The sequence below is a fragment of the Ochotona princeps genome, unplaced genomic scaffold (assembly GCF_030435755.1).
Source record: "Ochotona princeps isolate mOchPri1 unplaced genomic scaffold, mOchPri1.hap1 HAP1_SCAFFOLD_355, whole genome shotgun sequence".
NCBI classification, from domain to species: domain Eukaryota; kingdom Metazoa; phylum Chordata; class Mammalia; order Lagomorpha; family Ochotonidae; genus Ochotona; species Ochotona princeps.
In genome coordinates, this window is record NW_026697204.1 from 78,401 (window position 1) to 102,250 (window position 23,850).

At 43.0% G+C, this 23,850-nt stretch overlaps 1 protein-coding gene across 1 annotated transcript in view; it reads left to right on the plus strand.

Moving 5' to 3' along the window:
- The first annotated feature begins 1,335 nt into the window (after nt 1-1,335).
- LOC131478900 (zinc finger protein ZFP2-like) overlaps nt 1,336-23,850 on the plus strand; it is a 52,580-nt gene continuing 30,065 nt past the window's right edge. The window contains 3 exon segments of the mRNA XM_058659519.1: nt 1,336-1,373; nt 1,575-2,129; nt 2,131-2,765. Coding sequence (XP_058515502.1) covers nt 1,336-1,373; nt 1,575-2,129; nt 2,131-2,765 — 1,228 coding nt within the window.

Consider the following 23,850-nt stretch of genomic DNA (forward strand, 5'->3'; position numbering starts at 1 on the left):
GATCATCGGACGGAAGTTCTTCCTCTCTGTCTCTCCTGCTCTGTATATCTGACTTTGTAATAAAAATAAATCTTAAAAAAAAAAAAAGAGTTGTTTTGCATAGATGCCTAATTTTAGCTCTGGCCATAACTGAAACATGATATTAAAGGGATAATGTACAAAAAAGAAACTTGAGAAACTTAATTCCTTTCTTTTCTGTCTTTTCATTGCACACAGAAATGTTTCATTTGCAGAGTGACCTGATAATCGTAGAAAGAGAAGGGAATGTAAAGTACTTCCTGGGCGAGAGCCAGGGAGAGTCTCATTTGAATGTAGAGAGTGAGAGGCACCCACATTTGTCAAAGCATCTTAGGTTTTAAGTGTTTCCTGATCTTGTCCTTCTCTGGGCCAGAACCTGTGGGAAAGACATTTCCCATTGGTTCTCTCTCAACAAGTCTGGAAACAGCTGCTAGTGTGCAATGCAAAATGTTCACCTTCTATTCTATGGGTGTTTAGATTTCAGAGGTGCAAGTCACGTGGTTGGTAGAATTGAGATAGGAGACAGAATGAAGGAACTGGTCTTTGCTCCATTCATCTGGGAAGTGTAGAGTGCATTGTGCAAAGGTCCACATGAGTCAAGATCAAATTTGGGCAGAATACTTGTGGGTGCCATGAGTCTCAGCCCTCTTCCAAAGAGGATAAACTAACTGGAGTATGAAAAAGGAATTTGGCACATGGTTACCATGACAGGATGTTGGCATTCAGAATATGCCTAGGAAGTTTCAAGTCATGTAGAACAGTGGCCTATGCCAGGGACTCTCAGTCCTCAGGTTCCAAAGGTTTCTTTGAAATACACACACCCTTGGGCTGGGCAGCGTGGCCTAGTGGCTAAGGTCCTGACATTGATCCCATATGGCCGCTGGTTCTAATCCCGGCAGCTCCACTTCCTCTCTATCTCTCCTCCTCTCAGTATATCTGACTTTGTAATAAAAATAAAATAAATCTTTAAAAAAAAATGAAAGAAATACACACACCCAGAGTCTTGCTCCCAAAATTAAAATTCAGGTGATAGGCAAAGAGTTAGTTGGGGATTAGAGCCTCTTCAGTCCTAGACAACCGTGCTTCCTGTCTCCACACGACTAAGAATATAGTCCATGTGGAGGTTCAGCTGGAGCTAGGCAGTGGCCAGGGTTGGGGTGGGTAGTGGGGCTCATGATAATGTAGAACTGTGGGAGGCCAAGGTTCATTTCCACAGGTTCAGTCCTATTTGAGGAAAGGCATATGAACCTTTTAAAGTCTTTGCTGAGTCAAGCCACATGAATCTGGTCTAAGAATTAGAAGTCTTTTTCATGCCCCATGTTGGGCACCAGGGAAAATGTTACCATCAAAGCTCAGTGATTCCTTCTACAGCTTAGCATGGAAACAGAAACTGGGATTCAATTACAGACAGGACATTTACTCCCAAAGTGACCAAGTGTACTAAAAATAGCAGAGGAACAAAGCACCCCACAGAAGAGAGATTGGAATTGGGGTGCTTCTTGAAAGGAGAGAATGAAAGACACCATCATTTATTTAAAAATATGTTTTCTTCCTAGGAATCCTGATGCAACACCATTTGGGAAAAAGCCTGCTTCTAATGTACCCAGCAGTCAGAAAACTTTTCATCAGAAGTCATACCTCATCAAACATCACAAAATTTACACTGGGGAAAAGCCTTATGAAGGTAGCAAGTGTGGAAAAGCCTTTTGTCACAAATCATCTCTCATTACACATCAGAGAATCCACACAGGGGAAAAACCTTATCAAGGTAGTGAATGTGAAAAAGCCTTTTCCAGACCGCCAACTGTCATTACACATTGGAGAATCCACACCGGGGAAAAACCTTATCAGTGTCCAAAGTGTGGGAAAGCTTTTTCTCAGAAGTCATACCTAATTAAACATCAGAAAATCCACACAGGGGACAAGCCTTATAAATGTATTGCGTGTCCAAAAGCCTTTTTCAGGCCGTCATCTCTCATTAGACACGAGAGAATCCACGCAGGTGAAATCCTTTATGAATGTAGTCAGTGCAAGAAAGCTTTTTGCCACAAATCACACCTAATAACACATCAAAGAATTCACACAGGGGAAAAGCCTTATAAATGTAGTGACTGGAAAAACCTTTTATGAGCAGTCATCTCTCACTAGACATCAGAGAGTCCACACAGAGCATAATCTTTATCAATGTAGCCAGTGTGGGAAAGCTTTTCGCTGGAAATCATACCTAATTATACATCAAAGAATACACACCGGTGAGAAACCTTATGAATGTAGTCAGTGTGCGAAAGCTTTTTGCTGGAAATCACATCTAATCCCACATCAGAGAATCCACACAGGGGAAAAACCTTATGAATGTATCAAGTGTGAGAAAGCCTTTTGCCACAAGTCATCTCTCATTGCACATCAGAGAATCCACACAAGGGAAAAATCTTATCAATGTAGTGTGTGTGGGAAAGCCTTTTGTCAGAAGTCAGCTCTCATAATACATCAGAAAATCCACCAAGGGGAAAAACCTTATCAGTGCCCTAAGTGTGGGAAAGCTTTTTCTCAGAAGTCATACCTAATTAAACATCAGAAAATCCACACAGAGGAAAAACCTTATGAATGTAACGAATGTGGAAGAGCATTTTTCAGGCCATCAGCTCTCATTACACATCAGAGAATCCACACCGGGGAAAAGCCTTTTCCCAGCAGTCATCTCTCACTAAACATCAGAGTCCACACATGGGAAAAACCTTATGAATGTAGTGAGTGTGGGAAAGCTTTTTACAGGAAATCATACCTAATCACGCATTAGAGAATCCACACAGGGGAAAAACCTTATGAATGTAGTGAGTGTAGAAAAGTGTTTGGCCAGAAGTCATGTCTTATTAGACATCAGAAAATCCACACAGGGGAAAAACCTTATATGTGCAATGAATGTGGAAAAGCCTTTTATACGCAGTCATCTCTGATTAGACACCAGAGAATTCACACATGAAAACAGATGTGGTGAGTATGGAAAAACCATTTACCAGCACTTACCTCTTTTTAGACATAAGTCACACCTAATCACCCATCATAAAGCTCACAATAGAGGAACATTTTTAGTATGAGCAATGTTGAATAACCTTTTGCTGGCGGACAGCTCTCATTTACACATCAGCAAAATTATGAGGAGTATGATTGTATTTCAAAATACAGGCTTCATGGTGCTAAGATATTTCAAATGCAGTCTGTACTTGTTCTCCCTTTGTTATGAGTGAAAAAAATGTGAATAAGTTCTGTGTTCCTATTTTAATTTTGTTAATGAATAATCACTGTATAACACTTATTCTAAATACCATCTTTTTAATTTGCAGTTACCTAATATAACTTTCTTATAGTCTCTTTATCCTCCCACATTTTGTTAGACTAATATTGGAATCACAACTATTAGTTGAGGCATGTGGCAATTATAATGCTGAATACCCAGCTTTGAAAGATGTATCTTTTGTCCAGAGTGGAGATTTTCTTGTGATGTCTGGCAAAATGTGAATCAGTTTTGGCCACTTTGTCTCCTCCTATACTCTAGGAGGTATATCCCAGAGACATAAGAATTGTCTGGTATCAGATTCTTGGGATATAATGACCACCAGAGTTTATCAGCTGCCAGAACTACTGCTCAGCTTCACACTGATTTCATGTGTCATGTATTACCACAGCAAGTGCTTTGCAACTGATTGAGCCATTCCTCCAGATATGGCCATGACATGAAATCTTTCAACCCTAAGAATGAGCTAGTGTTGTGGCATATAGGGTAAGATTCTATCTGGTGTCATGGCATCCCAGATGGGCATGACTGGTTCATATCCTTTCTGGTCTACTTCTAGTTCCTGGATTCAGTTCACATAAGCTCAGCTGCTTGAAAATACTCTGTCTCTCATTATACTGCTGCTATCAAATTTTTTATTATTTTGAAAAAGTACGCATTATGTCTAATGTTGATGTAAGCCAAGTGTTTGGTGTGAAGCACATTGGCATATTTCTCATCTGTGACAGCCTCGACCACTTTCACTACTTAATTTTTACATACAAGGCCCTAGCAAGCCCAAATTTCTGAGCATCAAGTGCAAGAGAGGCAACTTTTTTTTTTTTTACAGAATGTACTTGTAGCATGTATTCAATACTTTACTTAAATTTCAGAATGATGTTTTTGTACATCTCACTGCCTTCCACCAGTATTCTCATTAAGCCTCAACATTCTTACAATGAAAATTGAAAACAGTGGTCTCACTCACACTTCCACAGTTTTATAACCTTCCTACCCTGGTCGAAATGTAAATGTCATCAAACATTAAAAGTAATATAATAAATGCACAAAATTTTTATACCAAAATATTTTAAAAGACTCATTTTTTCCTTGTCACCTAAATGGAAATATTATGCAGAAGTTCCTGTGGGTTTTCTTTTTCCTGAGAATGTGTCATAGAAAAATTCAAAGGGGAATTGGTAAATGGATATTTGCAGTGATTTTAGTAAGAACTCATGACCAATTTTACTGAAACTTGGATTTTTTTTTCTTGCAGATGGGATATGTAAAAGTGTGAGTTATAAAGAATTAGAGACTACTGATAACAGAATAAGCATTAACCAGATACTCTTAGAGAGGGAAGAGACATGCTTGTAATATGTCTGTGAATGCTCCTGATGGTTATCAGGTCTCTGTGCCACAGAAAGTTGATAGCCCATTATTGTGTGCTGTTCTCAGCCCTATCACCTCCACCCTGGTTCCTCTACATTGGCAATTCCCGTAGTGCCACTGTTCTCCTGAATCTTCGCTGGAAGACAGTGGACAGCTGTCATTGTTGAAAGGCCTCTGTCATCAGGGACAGTTACATGACTTTTCCCTTGATGATTGTGGGGGTGGTCCCTGGAGGCAGTGTTTCTCAAAGCATTGGTTTTCAAAACCTAAAATACAGATTCTACTGGAAAATGTTGATGCTTGGAGAAGAATGGTATACGGATGAAGGTGAGATTTGGGTTCTGAATTTGGTCGCTCACTATGAAAAGAAAAAAAAAAAAAAAAACACAGTTCAGGGCCAGTGGAATGCTCCAGTGGCTTAATTTACCCTTGCACATGCCAGGATCCCATATGGACACTGGTTCACCTACCAACGACTCCACTTAACATCCAGCTTCCTGCTTGTGGCCTGGGAATGCAGTGAAGGATGACGGAAAGCCTTAGGACCCTGAACCCACGTGGGAGATCGAAGGAAGCTTTCTATGTAAATCTGACTTTCCAATAAAGATAAAATCTTTTTTCAAAACTCACTCACTGATGTGTACAAGTTAGTGATTTTTTTAAAATTGAAAAGCAGATATATATATAGTGAGGGAGAGATAGAGAGGAAGAATGTCTGATGATTCACCTCCCAGGTAACCACAATGATTAGAGCTGCAGTGATTCAAAGCCAGAAGCCTGGGGCCTCTTCTGGCTCTCCCATGTTGGTGCAGCATCCCAAGGCCTTAGACTGTCCTCGACTGCTTTCCCAGGCAGCTAGATGGAAATTGGGGCTGTCAGGATTAGAAGCAATACCCAAATGAGATCCCAGTGCATTCAAGGTGAGGATGTTAATCACTAGGCTACCACGCTGGGTCCATACTAAAATATTTTAAAAAGTAGAAAGTCTGGCTGAATCCATGCTGAGTTGGTTAAACATTAAAATGTCACTCAATTCATTTACCATGCATGACTATCATTTTCACATATCTTCACATTTCGTCTCTTTAAAAATATGTATGTAGGGCCCAGCACTATAACATAGCAGTTAAAGTCCTAGCCTTGAAAGCCCCGGGATCCCATATGGGCATCTGTTTTAACCCAGCAGCTCCACTTCCCATCCAGCTCCCTGCTTGTGGCCTGGGAAAACAGTCGAGGACAGCCCAAAGCCTTGGGACCCTGCACCCGCGTGGGAGACCCAGAAAAACTTCCTTGCTCCTGGCTTCGGATCAATGCAGCACTGGCCATTGCAGCCACTTGCGGAGTGACTCTTTGGATAGAAGATCTTCCTCTCTGTCTCTCCTCCTCTCGGTACATCTGCCTTTCCAATAAAAATATATAAATCTTTTTAAAAATGTATGTACGTATATTCTAATATATATATATATATATATATATATTTAATTTTATTGGGAAAACAAATAAATTACTGAAAGAGAAGATCTTTTTACAGATTTGCTTCTAAAATAGGTGCAATGGCTGTGGCTGAGCCAGCCTAAAGCCAGGAGCTAGGATTTTCTCCAGGGTCTCCTTCATGGTGATATAGTTCCAGGCATTTGGGGCATCTTCAGTTGTTTCCCCAGTAGAATAGCATAATCCCCAGTAGAATAGACCCTGTACTGGCAAACTCCCACAAGAATCAGCTTTGGAATCATCTCAGATGAAGTTTCTTTGGAGATCCCTCCAACTGAACTGCTGATCTCTGAACCCCAACCATGAAGAGACTATATCAGCCAGTGGATTCTGAATAGGTTTCATTGCACCTGGAATGGCGAGACTGGCAGCAATTCAGACACGTTGAACTATCAAAACTGCTTGAGCAGGACCCTTGGACTGCGCCTCATGTCGGGGACCTGGGATGAGTGGAAGACTGGGCGGGGCCTTTTCTTTTGTTTCTCCCCTGGGTCCAGATACAGGGGGGAAATGATATTAGTGTGGAAACAATGGTATTACCCACTTTCCTGTAGCCCTTGACCCTTTGTGCCCTAATCAACTGAGATTATTTTTACAAATTAATAAAGTGTAAAAAATGTTGTTACTATGCTAACCTTAGGAATCTAGCTTGCTTGTAAGCAGCTAAATAAAGGTCTCTGGGTATGATCTGTCAATTCAAACAGAAAAGTAGAGTAATAACCAGGAAGTAATTTGAACAAAAGTAGTAGATATATCTTTGAATGGTCAATCTCCGTGGAAAATAAGGCAGTTAGTGATTAAAGCAAAAACGCAGAGATTATTTGAAAGAAGCTTAATTTATTCAGGAGCTCCTTACTGAACATCAGCTATGGTCAAGGGAGTGTTTCAGAAATAGAGTTCAAGGGAGAACAACTACAACAAAAAGTTATTGCTGAGGAGTTTACCCATGAAGATAAACAGGTCTAACAACTCCTTGATTCTGCAATGGTAAGTTTATATTTCTGCACCATTCAAGTATTTAGTTCATCATAAACTATTCCAGGGGGAAAATAAGACCTGTGTAATTGTGTATTCATGTCATTTACACAAAGGAGTCCTCCTTTGTCTAAGTTGTCACGCTTGCTGCTGCATCAAGAATCAATTAAGGGGATTCGGAGGAAGATGGCCGACCATAGAGAGCTGGTGTAGGGCAGTGTGGGGACAGAGGAAAACTGATCCAGCAGAGAAACAAACCAGGAGACACAGAAATGAGGGGATAGGTGTAGGAAGGTCACTGGAGTTCGCTGAAGTAAGAAGATCTACACAGCGTGGAGAGACAACCATAAAAAGGAAAAAAGAGGGGACAGCACGCCGTGAGAATTTTGGTGAGTCGCGATCCCAGCCAGGGGGAAGGCAGTGGAATCTCAGCCGTTCCTGGGAGGACAAAGGCGGTTGGAAGGACAGGCGTCCACACCCACAGGGGCACAGACCACTGGAGTGCAGGAGACCCTAAAGGAGGCTGCTGGATTGAACAAAGGGGGCATCATCCCACGAAGATAAGCAGGGGGGGTTGCCCAGAAACTTGCCTCCCAGCAGGTCAGCAACTTTGAGAGAGTGCAGAGGAGACGGGAGCTGAGCTCTGGGTTCGGGTTACAGTAATCCCCAACCCGGCTCCGAAAGGTTGACTAACTGCAAAAGTCTCCAGTGGAAACTGCTGAGCTCAGCCTGAGCATTAGGAGCGGGGCAACACTCGGCATAGCCTCCCTGGACAGAGGTGCAGGCTGGTGGGAGCACAACTGCATGACTCCCATGGCTCTGCTCCCAATGGCAGAACACCTCTGAGAAAGTGCAAAAAAAAAAAAAAAAAAAAAAAAGAGAAAGGGAAGCCTTGTAAAGGGGGCAGGGCAGGACTGTGAACTTGAATAGATCCCCTGCTGTGCTCAGCTCAGCAGGAGACCCCAAAGCAAAACCGGTTCTGCAGGACCACTGGGCAAGTTCTCCCAGTGGACCTGTGGCCTGAGGTGGCACAGAGACCCCAGCTACCCGTGACTCCTGCCCCGATCCCAAGAGGTGGGACCAGCTCTCTAGACCTGTGGCCTGAGGTGGTGCAGAGGTCCCTACTACACGCAGCTCCACCCTGAGCCCAAGAGGTGGGACAGGGCTCTGTAGACTTGTGTCCTGAGGTGGCGCAGGGGCTCCAGCTACACATGGCTCCCCCCCCCAGCCCAAGAGGTGGGACCGACTCTCTAGACCTGTGACCTGAGTTGGCGCAGAAGCCCCTACTACACGCGGCCACGGCCCCAGTCCCCGCCTCGAGCCCAAGAGGCAAGAAGAGACTGTGGACCTGTGGCCTGAGGTGGCGCAGAGGCCCCAGCTACACGCGGCTCTCGCCCCAAGCACAAGAGGCGGGACCGACTCTGTAGACCTGTATCCTGAGGTGGCCCAGAGGCTCTGAGCCCAAGAGGCAAAACACAGCTCAGCAGAGTCAACGAACTCAGACGGAGGTGTGGAGCAGTGTGGCTTCCAGTGAGGCAACGACTTTGAGTGGGAGCTGCACGGGGAAGGCCTGGCACTAGGGCTGGGACATAGAGTCTCCTGACCCAGCTTGGGGCTGTGGTCTGCAAACTCGGAACAACAAGCAGCTGGAACCCCCTGCTGTGCTTAGCTATACTTAGGCCAACACTCCATACAGCAGTAGCTGGGTCACACTTCCTATAAGCTACAGCACCGGGGCAATGGCTCCGGACAAGCAAGTCAGAGGCTAAAATCCCAAAATGGCAAGAAACAACAACACAATGAGGAGAAGTATCAGAAAAGGTAATGACTCAGAAGAAAGATCAAGCATTTCTCCCCAAAACAACCAAAAACTAATCTTAATACATGACATGCAAGATGATGACATAGAGGAATTACCAGAGAAGGAATTTCAGAAACTAGTGATGAGATTCATCAGAGACAGCGAGAAGCGCTGGAAAGAGTCCAAGGTATTCGAAAACCATATCATTGCAGAAATAAATCAAGTCAAAAAGGGAATCCTCGATATAGAACACAAAATTGAAAGCCTAACCAACAGAATGAACACAGCAGAGGACAGAATATCAGAATTGGAAGACATTCAGAATGAAAGGCAGCAGTTCATCAAACAGTTGGAGACAAATCTGGAGAAAGCCAATAGGTCCATACAGGAAATGAAAGACAACCTCAAAAAATCAAATATTAGAATAATAGGCCTTCCAGAGGGAGTGGAAAAGGAGATAGGCTTGCAACGGGTCTTCAATGAAATAATACAGGAGAACTTCCAGAACACTGGAAATATAAATCCAGCACAAATCCAGGAAGGTCAGAGAATCCCCCAATAGTCGACCCAAAGCGATCCTCACCCAGACATGTGGTCCTCAAACTGCCTTCAAGCGAATACAAAGAAACAATTCTAAGACAAATAAGAAAAAAGGACAAGATTACTTTCAGAGGAAGGCAAATCAGAATCACAGCAGATCTCTCAGAAAAAACACTCCAGGCAAGAAGAGAGTGGGGTAAAACCTTTCAAATCCTGAAACAAAACAACTGCCAACCGAGAATAATGTACCCGGCAAAACTCTCATTTATATTTGAGAATGAAATTAAATATTTCAACAGCAAAGAGAAACTAGAAGAATATACTAGCACGAAACCGGCCCTAGACAACCTCCTCAGGAAGGTGCTAAACCCAGAGAGAAAAAAATGAAAACCAAAATCAAAGATGGCACATGGGAAGACCTCCCCACTAATATCCATAAGAGGACAGTCAACCAGGCAGAGATTCTAATAGTCGCAAATACACACTTGCACACTTACACACACTCATGGCAGCTCAAAATCAATTTCTTTCAATATTATCTCTAAACACAAATGGCCTAAATTCACCAATCAAAAGACACAGATTAACAGACTGGATCCTGAAACAGAACCCATCAATCTGTTGCCTACAAGAGACACATCTAACCAGAAAAGCCTCTAAGAAACTGAAAGTAAAGGAATGGAAAAAGATATTTCATGCCAATGGACGAGAAAAAAAGGCTGGGGTAGCTATTCTAATTTCAGATGATATAGACTTCAAGCTGACAGACATCAAAAAAGACAGGGAAGGTAGCTATTTATTGGTGAGGGGACTGATACGTCAGGAAGTAATCACCATTGTGAATATATATGCACCAAATTCCAACGCGCCTAGCTACGTGAAGCAATTACTTACAGACTTAAGAGGAGACATTGATATGCACACAATAATAGTGGGAGACCTTAACACCGCGCTAACAACTATAGACAGATCAACAAAACAAAAACTCAACAAAGAAACAACAGAACTCGTACAAACAATAGAACAACTGGACTTGGTAGACATTTATAGAACTTTTTACCCCAAGGCCACCGATTATACATTTTTTTCAGCAGTGCATGGCACCTTCTCCAGGATTGACCACATGATAAGAAACAAAACAAACCTAAATAACTTCAAAAACATAGGAATCATACCATGTACCCTCTCAGACCACCACGGAATGAAATTGGAAATCAGCAATTCAAAATGCCCCAGGAAATACAGAAACTCTTGGAGGCTAAACAATATGCTATTAAACGAACAATGGATCAGAGAAGAAATTAAAGATGAGAACAAAAAATTTATGGAAACCAATGAAAACTCTGACACAGCATTCCAAATTTTATGGGACACAGCCAAAGCAATGCTGCGGGGTAAATTCATCACAATTGGAGCCCATGTCAAGGCCCAAGAGAGGCGTCAAATACAGGAACTAAGCACACACCTCCAGGAATTGGAAAAACAGCAGCAGAAGAGCCCCACATACAACAGGAAGCAAGAAATCATCAAAACAAGGGAGGAAATTAATCAGATAGAAACAAAAAAAAACTATACACAAAATCAATGAATCAAAAAGTTGTTTTTTTGAAAAGATAAACAAAATATATACCCCAATGGCCCTACTGGCAAAGAAAAAACAAGAGAAAGCAAGAATTAACAGCATCAAAGATGAAAAAGGCAACATAACAACAGACACTGCATCCATTAAGAACATAATCAGAAATTACTACAAAGCTCTATACTCCAACAAATCAGAAGACCACCAAGAAATGGAAAAGTTCTTAGACTTATACAACCTGCCAAAACTTAGCTCAGAGGCAACAAACGACCTGAACAAGCCCATAACTGAAGCAGAGATTGAATCAGTGATTAAAGACCTCCCAACAAAGAAAAGCCCAGGCCCAGACGGTTTCACTGCAGAATTCTACAAAACATTCCGAACAGAACTAACCCCAATCCTCTACAAACTCTTCAATACAATAGAACAGGAAGTGACCCTTCCAAACTCATTCTATGAAGCCAACATTACCTTAATCCCAAAACCAGACAGAGATCCTACAGAGAAAGAAAACTACAAACCTATCTCTCTGATGAACAATGATGCTAAGATACTCAACAAAATCCTAGCCAACAGAATTCAAAAAATCATCCGACAGATCATTCATCCAGATCAAGTAGGATTCATCCCTGGAATGCAGGGGTGGTTCAACATAAGGAAATCCATAAATGTGATACACCACATCCAAAAACTGAAAAACAAGAATCACATGATAATATCAATAGATGCAGAAAAAGCTTTTGACAAAATCCAACATCACTTCCTGCTAAAAACCCTAACCAAGGTAGGCATAGATGGAAAAATCCACAACATAATCAAAGCAATATATGAAAAACCCAATGCCAGCATCATACTGAATGGTGAAAAACTGGAACCCTTCCCACTGAAATCTGGAACAAGACAGGGATGTCCACTTTCACCACTGCTATTCAACATAGTCCTAGAGGTACTTGCTGAGGCCATAAGACAAGAAAAAGAAATCAAAGGAATCCAAATTGGAAATGAAGAAGTCAAACTTTCACTATACGCAGATGACATGATTCTTTATATAGAAGAGCCAAGAGACTCAACACAGAGACTCCTAGAACTTATACGAGAGTACGGTAGAGTGGCAGGGTACAAAATTAATGAACAAACATAAACAGCCATAGTGTATGCGAACAGCCCCAAGATGGAAAAAGATCTAACCAGCAAAATACCATTCAAAATAACAGAGAAAAGAATGAAGTATCTGGGAATTAACCTAACCAAAAATGTAGGAGACCTATTTGAGGAAAACTACAAACCACTTAAAAAAGAAATTGAAGAAGACCTCAAAAGATGGAGTAACATCCCATACTCCTGGATAGGTAAAATCAATATCATTAAAATGTCTATACTCCCAAAAGCAATATATACATTCAACGCAATCCCAATCAAATTGCCCAAAACATTCTTCATGGAACTGGAAACAATGATCCAAAGGTTCATCTGGAAGCACAAAAAAACCACGAATAGCCAGATCCATCCTGAAGAACAGGAAGTTAGCATTGGGAATCACTGTTCCAGACCTCTGGACATACTATAGGGCAGTGGTTATCAAAACAACTTGGTACTGGCACAAAGATAGAGAGGAAGATCAATGGAGCAGAATAGAAACACCAGACAGGAACCCACACAGATACAGTCAATTAATCTTTGACAAAAAGACAGACAACAATCCAAGCAAATGGGAAGGTCTGTTCAATAAATGCTGTTGGGACAACTGGTTGATAGCCTGCAGAAACAAAAAGATAGACCCACATCTCTCGCCATATACCAAGATCAAATCTAAATGGATAAAAGACCTAAATCTACATCCAGAAACCTTCAAACTTTGGGAAGAAAATGTTGGAAACACACTGCAACACTTAGGGGTAGGCCCTCACTTCCTAAAAAAGACTCCAAATGCAGTAGAAATCGAGACCAAAATAAACAATTGGGACCTCATCAAACTAAGAAGCTTCTGTACAGCTAGAGAAACAATCAACAAAGTAAAAAGGCAACCCACAGAATGGGAGAAGATCTTCGGCAACGACATAGGTGATAGAGGACTAATTTCCAGAATATACAAAGAGCTACAAAACAACAAAAATGTCAAAACAAACAAGCCACTCAAGAAATGGGCACGGGAAATGGGCAGACATTTCACAGAGGAACAAACCTAAACGGCAAACAAGCATATGAAAAAATGCTCAAGTTCCCTGGCAATAAGGGAAATCCAAATGAAGACAACCTTGAGGTACCACCTAACACCAGTAAGACTGGCACACATACATAATACCACCAACACTTGCTGGCGAGGTTGCGGGGAAAAGGGAACGCTTCTCCACTGCTGGTGGGACTGCAGACTGGTACAGCCTGTATGGGAATCAGTTTGGGGAATACTCAAACAACTGAAAATCAACATACCATATGATCCAGCAATAGCACTCCTAGGGATATATCCAAAACATCTCCTACACAAGAAACCAACATGCATGCCTATGTTCATAGCAGCACAATCTACAATCGCAAAAACCTGGAAACAGCCAAAATGCCCATCAATAGAAGACTGGATGAGAAAGCTATGGTTCAATCTACTCTATGGAATACTACTCAGCTATTAAAAAAAATGAAATGCAGTTCTTTGTGGTCAAATGGGCCCGACTGGAATCCATCATGCTAAGAGAAATGAACCAATCCCAAAAGGTTAAATACTACATGTTTGCCTTAATTTGAGATGAAAAGATGACAACCTGGAAGATAGTACCTGTATATTGTAATATTATTGCAATCTCTAACAACCTGTATCCAATACAATAAGATAATGTGATATAATCTGTAAACCAACAATTAATGTCAGAATACTTAAGATCTACATCAAAAAACTGTAAAACCTACTCTACCCTCAATAGGCTATGTTAATCCGTAATGCGGGGGGAGTGCAGGGAAATCTTTCAGGACCATAAAAAGAGTGAGGAAAAAGTACAATATAGCCTATCAAGATCAAATCTGGTAATTCATAGACAACAGACTCAAAGTGGCACTAAATAACAGTAAAACTACTATACCAATGCATGAGGGGGGAATCAGGTGTGATCCTGACAACTTCTTAAGAGGAGGTCATGTGCGTGGAGCAGGGGGGCACTCCAGGGTGGAGCAGGTGGCAAGGCGAAAGCCTGGATCCCTACCAAGAAGTCTTCTAGACCTTCACCACAAACTATTAATATGAGCAACAAGGACTATATCCCAACTGCCAAGGAGGCCACAGGGAATTGGATGCCCTCGGAGGCCGAGTACTCTGAGGTCACCCACCCACAACCGGAGCTTCCACTGGGGATGGAAGAAGTCCAAACATTACCGTGCAGAAACCAACGTCATCAGAAAGACAACCAGAAGCCCTGAGCGGTCCGCAGAAACAGAAGAACAATAAACGTCCTTCGGGACCAGGGAGGAGAGCCTTCTCTGGTCCAAGCCTGGCTCCACCTCTGGACCCCCACCCTCCCTCGCAATGACCATCGGGATTGCTTCGAAAACCCCTCACACCAAGCAATCAATCATACAAACTAAAAAAACCTAAAATAAATAGACAAACAACAGAAAGTAGAGCTTTAAATTTGACAGGAAAGAGCTGGCGTGGATTGGCTCATGTCTCACTGGGTGGGACACAAAGATTAGTCACTCCTCACCATGGTGTTGGGGATTTCCCTGCACAACCCCCCACCCCCCAAAAAAATGTTCTGCACCTTAAATGTCAACAAATATCTTGTTAGAGTTACAAGCCAGTCTAGATTATCCTAAAATCTGCCAAGATCAGCAAAATTATACTTCAACACAACAAATGGTTAAATACTAAAATGAAATCGACACGAGACAGCTGAATGGTACCTTATAGCCATTTTAAGGTGTATAGTAGCCAGTCCTGTATACAAACTAAAATTGAAATGTCAATGAGCAAATCACAGGTTGTGGTTAAGAACTTGTTTTTTGTTTTTTTTTTAACATACTGGTTGCGCAAAACCATGTCAATTCCATAATATTGCAAATTGCTGTTGATGTTATATTAGGACTCTTAATTGACTGGGATGATATTCTGCCAGCTCTAACTTCGGACCAGAAATGGTCTCCCCAAGAAACTGTTCAACCCATCTGGACAACAAGTAGCTTGACTCTATGTTTGGTATATGTTTGCAAAGAAAGAATTTTGATTGAATTTGAGCTGTAATACTGCACCAAGGTGGAGGAATCCACCAGGGGGGAGGGGCATGGGGAGGGGGGGGGGATTCCCAGAGCCTATGAAACTGTCACATAATGCATAATAATTAATAAAGAAAAAGTAAAAAAAAAAAAAAAAGAATCCATTAAGGGGCCCAGCAGCGTGGCTTAGTGGCTAAAGTCCTCACCTTGAACGCCCCGGGATCCCATATGGGCGCCGGTTCTAATCCCGGCAGCTCCACTTCCCATCCAGCTCCCTGCTTGTGGCCTGGGAAAGCAGTCGAGGACTATGATTTACTATAACCCATCTATAAACTACTATGGTATGATCAATTCTTTTTATATATTTCTTGGTACTTCAATAATCAAATGGAGTGGATTCTTTTTTTTTTTTTAAAGATTTATTATTATTGGAAAGCCGGATATACAGGTGCAGGGTCCCAAAGCTTTGGGCCGTCCTCAACTGCTTTCCAGGCCACAAGCAGGGAGCTGGATGGGAAGTGGAGCTGCCGGGATTAGAACCGGCGCCCATATGGGATCCTGGTGCGTTCAAGGTGAGGACTTTAGCCGCTAGGCCATTCCGCCGGGCCCTGGAGTGGATTCTTGATTGCCACTTTTGTTTTGCTCTGGATCGGGATTGAAATGCAAGGATTCACATGTATAACTTCGAAGAAATATCTAACTCATGATCATATAAGTACTAGTTTAACTTTTGTGTATAATTCTTAAAAAGTCATTACTGTTTCATTAGTTCCATTCTTTATAAGTTTTGTTTTATTTGCCTTAAGTAATTTTAGTAAAGAAGTGGCACATGAAGAAATAAAGAGTTAGTGTGTGCTTCAAACATAAACATTGCAAGAAAAATCTCACAAATCCTAAAAAGACCTTAACATCAAGAACTTGGGTGGAAGAAACAATCAACATGACAGTGAAAGAAGTGACTGCTACCAGAGTTGTGATGAAAAACCTCTGCAGCCATCCACAAGCAGGGATTGACTCAGAGCTGAATGGTCTGCATAGCACCACAGAGGAAGTGTTTGTTATTTTTGTTTTCATGTACTTAAAAGGCAAAATGGTAGAAGCAAAGAAAGGAAAAAAAAAAAAAAAGATATGGCATCCTGTTATACACATCAAATCCTACAGCACATAAGGGTGGGACAGCCCACAGCCAGATGTCAGGAATTTGAACCATGCAAGCCCTAAGATTTGAAGCACAATGTTCTGTTTCTGAGGATCATCAGTAGGAGCCTGGATTGGAGGCAGAGGTTGAACTCCATTCCAGAGAACCCAACATACAGCCTAAACCACTGTTCTATGATGCCTGCCTCAAGAGAGAGGTATTTTTTATTTACTGGGAATCAAATGACTTTCAGGAAACAACATAAACTAAAAAGAAAGCAATTCGGGGTTGTAAGCAAAATTTAAAAGTAAAATAGAAGGAAAAATGAAGAATAATTATAAGAGGGAAATTTTGAGAAGAAAACAAAGCATTAAAGATTGGTGCATCAGTGAGGTCCAGGGGTATGTGGTTCGATGGGGAATGGAATGGGTCACCTGACCCAGGTCCTTGGGCCTGCCTGTGCAATGGGTGCTGGGTTTGAGAGCCCTGGGAGAAGGGGAACTGGCAGGGTCAAGTCACCTGGCCCAGGGTCTTAGATCCAGCTGTGTGGTGGGTACTGGGTCCATGAGTCCCCAGCTTGGGGGCCCTACAGTGCCTTAGGCAGGTAGCCTGGGATACCAATGACATCAGGGTAAGCTCACTGGCCACCCAGGAGCACACATGTGAAGAGCTGGTGTGTAGACTTACAGGGGTTTGGCGATGGCACAGTTGGGGACATGTGGGGGTCTTGGGTCTCATGTCCAGGATCAATGGTCTTACCATGGATTTCATGTGTTAGAGCTGGGCCTCAGTGCAAAAAAAAAAAAATGGAGCAGTGGATGCCTGGCCCAGGTGATGTGTCAGCCCATGAGGCCAGCACAGGACATCTGGCACCATATCAGGGAAGAAGGGCAGAACAAATTGGACAGCTACTCCAGCATACCATGACAGCAAATATCCATTGGGCATTGCAAGGAGTTTCTCACCCTTGCATTATTGAGACTGACATCATTTCAAAACTAGCCAAGCCACTTGGGCAAAACTCTCAGAGTATACACTTTATCGTGGAGCCTGGATTGATATTGGGAGGCTGTTCCCCATCACTGGGTACTGGAGTGGTTGGGAAGCTGGGTATGGCTTCTCCCCTCATGTGTTCCGTTCCCCCAGATACAGAAGGAAGAAATAAAAAATTTGGAAACACTGATCACACCCACTTTTCCCTAAGCCCCTACCCTTCCCATCCTCATTAGCTATGCAAATATCATTTTTTAAAATCCGGACATTAAATATCTATTTACTATATAAGAGGAAAAACACAGATTATACAGCGCTTTATAAAACCTGAACATAAAAGTATGAGGATGAAGAGGAGAAAGAAAGCAGAGCACAAAAGATATCAGAGCAAGAAGAGCCAGGAGAAACAGATGAAGAAAAGTGGGGTTGCAAAGATCCAGCTGGTTTCCCTAGAAGCAATAAAGCACCTTTCCACTCTAAGAGACAGCTACTACGGTCAGAACATGTTCCACATGAGGTCTAACCAAAGTCATCAATTTGCACAGATGAGAAAGGGGAAATCCTACAAATGAGGAAGTAATTTTAAATGATCTCATTTCCTTCTTTAAGATTTAGTTCATTGCTTTGAAAAGCAGAGTTATAGACACAGTGAGGGACACACCCTCAACACACATTTCCATCCACAGTTTCACCCTCCCATTGAGGGCCAACTGCCTCCACAGAGCCAATCTGAAGGCAAGGGGCCAGGAGCTTCATCCAAATCTCCAGATCACTGGCCATCTTCCATTGCTTCTCCAGATGAATCAACAGGGAGTTAACCCATATTCCTTTTCCTATAAATGTCCTCTAGTTGAACTGCTCATCAGTCTCCTTACATCCCCCCCTTTTTGTCTAAAAGAATTCTACTTGACAAATGTTTATCTTGGAAAAAAAGGTGTGTGTGTGAGTGTGTGTGTGTGTGTGTGTGTGTGTGTGTGTGTGTGTGTCTGTGTTTTAACAGTAATCTCTGGGCCAGCATTGTGGCATAGAAGATAAATCTGCCACCTGCAGTGCCACCATCCTTCTGGGTGCTGTTTCAAGCCCTGGCTGCTCCACTTTTGATCAGTTTCCCTGCTACTACCTGAGAAAGCAGTGAAAGGTGGTCCAAGTTCTCGGGAACTCTGCAAACATATGAGAGACCCAGAAGATCCTAGCTCCTTACTTCAAACCAGTTGAGTCCAGACATTTGGTTATTTGGGGAAACTAACCAGGGCTTCACCCTGTCTCACTCTCTTTATAACACTTGTTAAAAACTTGTTTATCTTGGAAGTCAGAGTTACAGAAAGAGAAACACTTTGAAAATGCACTCCACCCCCCATCTCCACTACATTAAAAATGCCATAAAGGGTGACTTTGTGAGGAAATCCAGCGCACTTGATTGGGGGTGTGGTGGGCTGAGAGGCTGACATTTCATAAGGAAGAATGTAATTTGAAGAGCATTCAGTTAATTTTCAAAATGCTGCAAAAGAGAACCCAGGTAATATGTCTTATTCTACACGTAGAGTTTATATTGGCACACACTTGTGCCCTGCTAAAAATGCGTGCACATGGGCACACATCTGCTGCTCACCCAGGCTCAGTGGGAAGCAAGTGGTGGCTGTGGAGCTGCCTCCACCCAAGGAGAAGGAGCCTGCAACCAACGCCCCTCCCAAACCCAGTACCTGACAAGGTGTGATCCAAGCAGGTGTGGGTTATGCAAGCAAGCACAGCCTGTGACTATGCAGAAAGTAGGTGATGTTCAGTTTCTCTTGCTCTTCATCTTACTTCCTTTGGTGTGCACCATCACAGACTTTATCTTCCGCATGCTAAAACCAACAGCTGAAGCTATCTCCTTTCCCTTGCATTGCATTGGTTACCCAGAGCTACCTGTTCTCCTCAATGGCCTCAAAGCTGCCATAGTGGGGCAGGATTTTTTTTTTTTAAGGTCAGTATCTTTGTTATTTTGTCACTTGGTCATTTAAGTCCGGGGATGTGAAAGCTGTTTGAAAGCCTCAAAGGATCTCGCTGGGACCAGGAGTACATACCAACTCTTATCCTCTTATTTTGCTATGGGATCCCCTTTTGGTCTGTGATAAAAGACAATGTGGCTACCTTTAAGAGGTTTTAGATTCTACTGTAAGTCTCTATAGCTTTTTTCTTAATGTACAGAGCAGTTAAGAATCTCATTTTTTTCCTTTTTTTTTTTTTTTTTTTTTTAGATCTGGAGTAGGGGAGAGATACAGGGAGAAGCCCCACCGAGACTCCCACCAATCCCAGGGTCCCCAACGTGATGCATGCTTCAAAGGCACTGCTCAAGTGGTTTTGGTAGTCCAACAGTTCTGAATTTCTGCCAGTCTTTCCATTCCAAGCGTGATGAAATCTCTCCAGAATCCACTGGCTGACATAATCCACTTTAGAGTCTCCATTAGCACACATGGCTGGCATAGCTGATTGATTGTTCTGTCCTCCATCCTCTGTTGAGGCACCAGGTGTCTTCAGCAGGTTCCAATAGGCTGCCATATCCTCCATGTGCACTTGGATTTGCTGTCCACTGTTTTGTCTGAGCCTCTGAGGAGGCTCAGCTTTGACATTTGGTCAGACCATGGAACCTGCACTGGTTGGGGTTCTGAGATCAGCAGTTCAGTTGGAAGGATCCCCAAAGAAATTTCATCCGAGGTGATCCCAGGCCTGATTCCTGTGTGTGCTTGCCAGCACAGAGTCTGGCCCAGTCCATCACCCCAATCGGCTTATGCATATGTTGGTGGTTGCAATTGCTGGCTCAGTTCTGTTTCCAACCCTGTCTTCCACATGAAACAATGGGTGTTGTAGTCCAGCCTGTAAGAATCTGTCATTTATAAATCACATTTTTCTCACAGAGTTAGAATCTAACTGAGGATTTTTTTAAATAGATTTATTTATTTTTATTACAAAGTCAGATATACAGAGAGGATTGACAGAGAGGAAGATCTTCCGTCCGATGATTAACTCCCCAAGTGAGTGGAAATGGCTGGTCCTGTGCTGATCCGAGGCTGGGAACCAGGAACCTCTTCCAGGTCTCCCACACAGATGCAGGGTCCAGAGTCTTGGGCCATCTTTGACTGCTTTCCCAGGCCACCAGCAGGAAGCTGGATGGGAAGTGGAGCTGCTGGGATTAGAACCGGCACCCATATGGGATCCCAGTGCATTCAAGGCAAGGAATTTAGCGGCTAGGCCATGCTGCCGGGCCCTAACTGAGGATTTTAAAAATATTCTTTTAACAATCTACAGAATAGATTTCTCAGTTACCCTAATCTATCAGGGATTTATTTAATTCAGGAGATCCGGGACAGTCACAGGGCCTAATCTACCAATCCCTTAAGACTCCATAAATTGCAAGAGCCCAAGAAAATCCTTCAGCCCCAGGTTCAGATAATTCAGTAAGGCAGTCTTGCAGCCCCACGGCATTAAGCCCATTCCATCCTGCTGCATGTCCTAAAGATAAGTAAATTCTTCAATTTCCCCACAATGACTCCAATGCTGCCCCTGCCGGGCAGTGGACAATAGGTACCAAGATACCTTTAAAAACATACAGACAAGCAAATCTACCCCATTGCAATTAACTTTTGTTACAAGAATTTTAAAAGTTGGGCCCGGCGGCGTGGCCTAGCGGCTTAAGTCCTCGCCTTGAATGTGCCGAGATCCCATATGGGCACCAGTTCTAATCCCGGCAGCTCCACTTCCCATCTAGCTCCCTGCTTGTGGCCTGGGAAAGCAGTCAAGGATGGCCCAAAGCTTTGGGACCCTGCATCTGTGTGGGAGACCCGGAAGAGGTTCCAGGTTCCGGGCTCCGGATCAGCGAGCACTGTCCGTTGCGGCTCACTTGGGGAGTGAATCATCAGATGGAAGATCTTCCTCTCTGTCTCTCCTCCTCTCTGTATGTCTGACTTTGTAATAAAATAAATAAATCTTAAAAAAAAAAAGAATTTTAAAAGTTAATTTACAAGAACCTGGCACTATGGCCTGGCAGCTAAGTCCTTGCCTTGAATGCGCCGGGATCCCATATGGGTGCCAGTTCATGTCCCAGCAGCCCCGCTTCCTATCAATCATAACCCAAGAGGAACAAATTGTCATTTCTCTCAAGTCCATCCATTAAGCTGAAGACCTAAGCTTCTCCATCAAGATACGTTATCCTAAGAGACATGCAAAGAATAACCTGGAAACACAAAGCTGCAGACATTCCTCTTTCCCTGGCTTCTCTGCCCACATTCCTCTACAGCTAGGCATTGCCACACCCGAAACTCCTAACAGCACACAAACTAGAAATACAAAGCATTTGAACATTGCTAGCTTCATTAACCCACCTAAGCAGTAAACAGCGGGTGAGGAATGCAGATACACAGGCCCAGGCTCAGGGGAAACCTATCCTGGGGCAGCCAGGGTTCGGGGTGCCAGAGCAACAAGAAAGCACCTGACCCACAGAGTGAGCCCATCCTTATCATGAGCCTTTATAGAGGCCTGTGAGAGGAGTGGTTACTTTACAGTGCAATATCGCCCGCTCTCAATGATAGCTGAGTGTCAGAGGTGGGCAGGAGTGAACACACAGGTGTTGGTGGTGGGGAATGGCATCTAAGCTCTTGACTTTGAACCAACTGACTACCTCACTACATCCACCTCCAAGTGTCAGGATCCAATACAAGCTTTGCTTCATGTCCTGGGTGCTGCACTTCCCATCCAGCTGCCTGCTTGTGGCCTGGGAAAGCAGTGAGGGATGTTCCAAAGCCTTGAGACCCTGCATGCACATGAGAGACTCAGAAGAAGATCCTGGCTACTGCTTCTGATTGCTAGACTAGCCATAGCAGCCACTTGTACAGTGAATCACCTGACAGAAAATCTTTCTATCTCTCCTTCTCTCTGTAAAAATGACTTTCCAATAAAAACAAATCTTAATTTTTAAAAATTTATTCTCTTTGCTGCTGTCCAGCAACTTATTTACCATTATAGTCTATATGTGGTAACGTGTTCCTTACCCGTTGCTTTTGGGATATCTATTAAAACCAATTAACCATAAGAGAAAACCATAAGAGAAAAATCAACCATAAGAGAAAAATTAGAGAACCTATTTGATGGCTACTCAGGGCACTAGAGGCAAGGGGTTAGATCTGCTCCAGACCCAACATGTCGCCCAGGCTTCAACCCAGAACAGGAGGACCCACAGGAGCCAGTTATGTCACTTGTCTGGTGGGATTCCAGCTGGCCAATGGCACACCTGGACAGACATTCCTTATATAATTAGGGCATAGACAGCCCGTCACCAGCCCACGTGTCTGGAGGAGTTTAAACTCCTGGACATGTGTCTCAGCTGCCCTTTGCGCCTCAATCTTTCTTCCAGTCTGCACGAAGGGGGGTCAGGTGTGGATTTGCCAATGAAGCTTCTGTTACAACTTGCTGATATTATTCCACCAGCGGGAGGGCAGTCAGCAGTCATCATCTAACACTATTAAAACACCATGGTAGCAAGAGATACTTTTTCTTAGTTCTACCTCCCTCCACAGTTATATACTAGTTTTTGTTGTGGGATGTTTGATGCAAAAACACAACAGTGACCTCATTTCTTATTGGTTTTTTTTTTAATTTATTTTATTTTTATTACAAAGTCAGATATACCGAGAGGAGGAGAGATAGAGAGGAAGTGGAGCTGCCGGGATTAGAACCAGCAGCCATATGGGGTCAAGGAAAGGACCTTAGCCACTAGGCCACACTGCCGAGCCCAGAAAAAGTCTTGTTTTAAAGCAAGGTTTACTTGAAGATAAGAGGGAAAGTGACTGCTGCCCTAGTGGATGAAGGGGGCTCCAAGGTAGGGAAGATCCGTGTGCAAAGGGAGCTTGTAGGTTTTAAACCCCATTTCAAAGGAAGTTCTCCAAATACAAAGAATAGAATTTGTTCTCCATAGCACCTGGCTCTGAGACAGAAGCCTCATAGATGAGGGATCAGTTAGCTTCCTCAGTCCCTTTCTAATGCTAAACGGATCATTCAGGCAGTAGCTTTTTGACAGTGGCCCAGAGATGAGATTAGATTGGCCACTTGCAGGTGATGAGTTGATATGTTAATTCTGTCCCCGTGTCTTTTCAGGCAAGAGGATGTCCTTGGGAGAAATGAACTCTGGGGAAGTTGAGACATGAGAGAGACAATATAATTATATATTAAAAAAATAATAATAAGCCAGAGACCAGAAAAACCATAGCTGCCTACCATCCTGTCTGGCTCCTCACACGTTTTGACTATGATAGTCTAAAAATGTGTCAGTGGAAGCACAGACACACGTGTTTCCATCCACCTCCCCCATCACAGGATTGTGTATGTACCTGGTTGCTGTTTCTGGTCCCTGCCACCTCATCCCTCCTTCTGTTCATGGTCCCCCAATGGCCACGAAATGGATTCTCTTGCCTCAAGAGATGTTG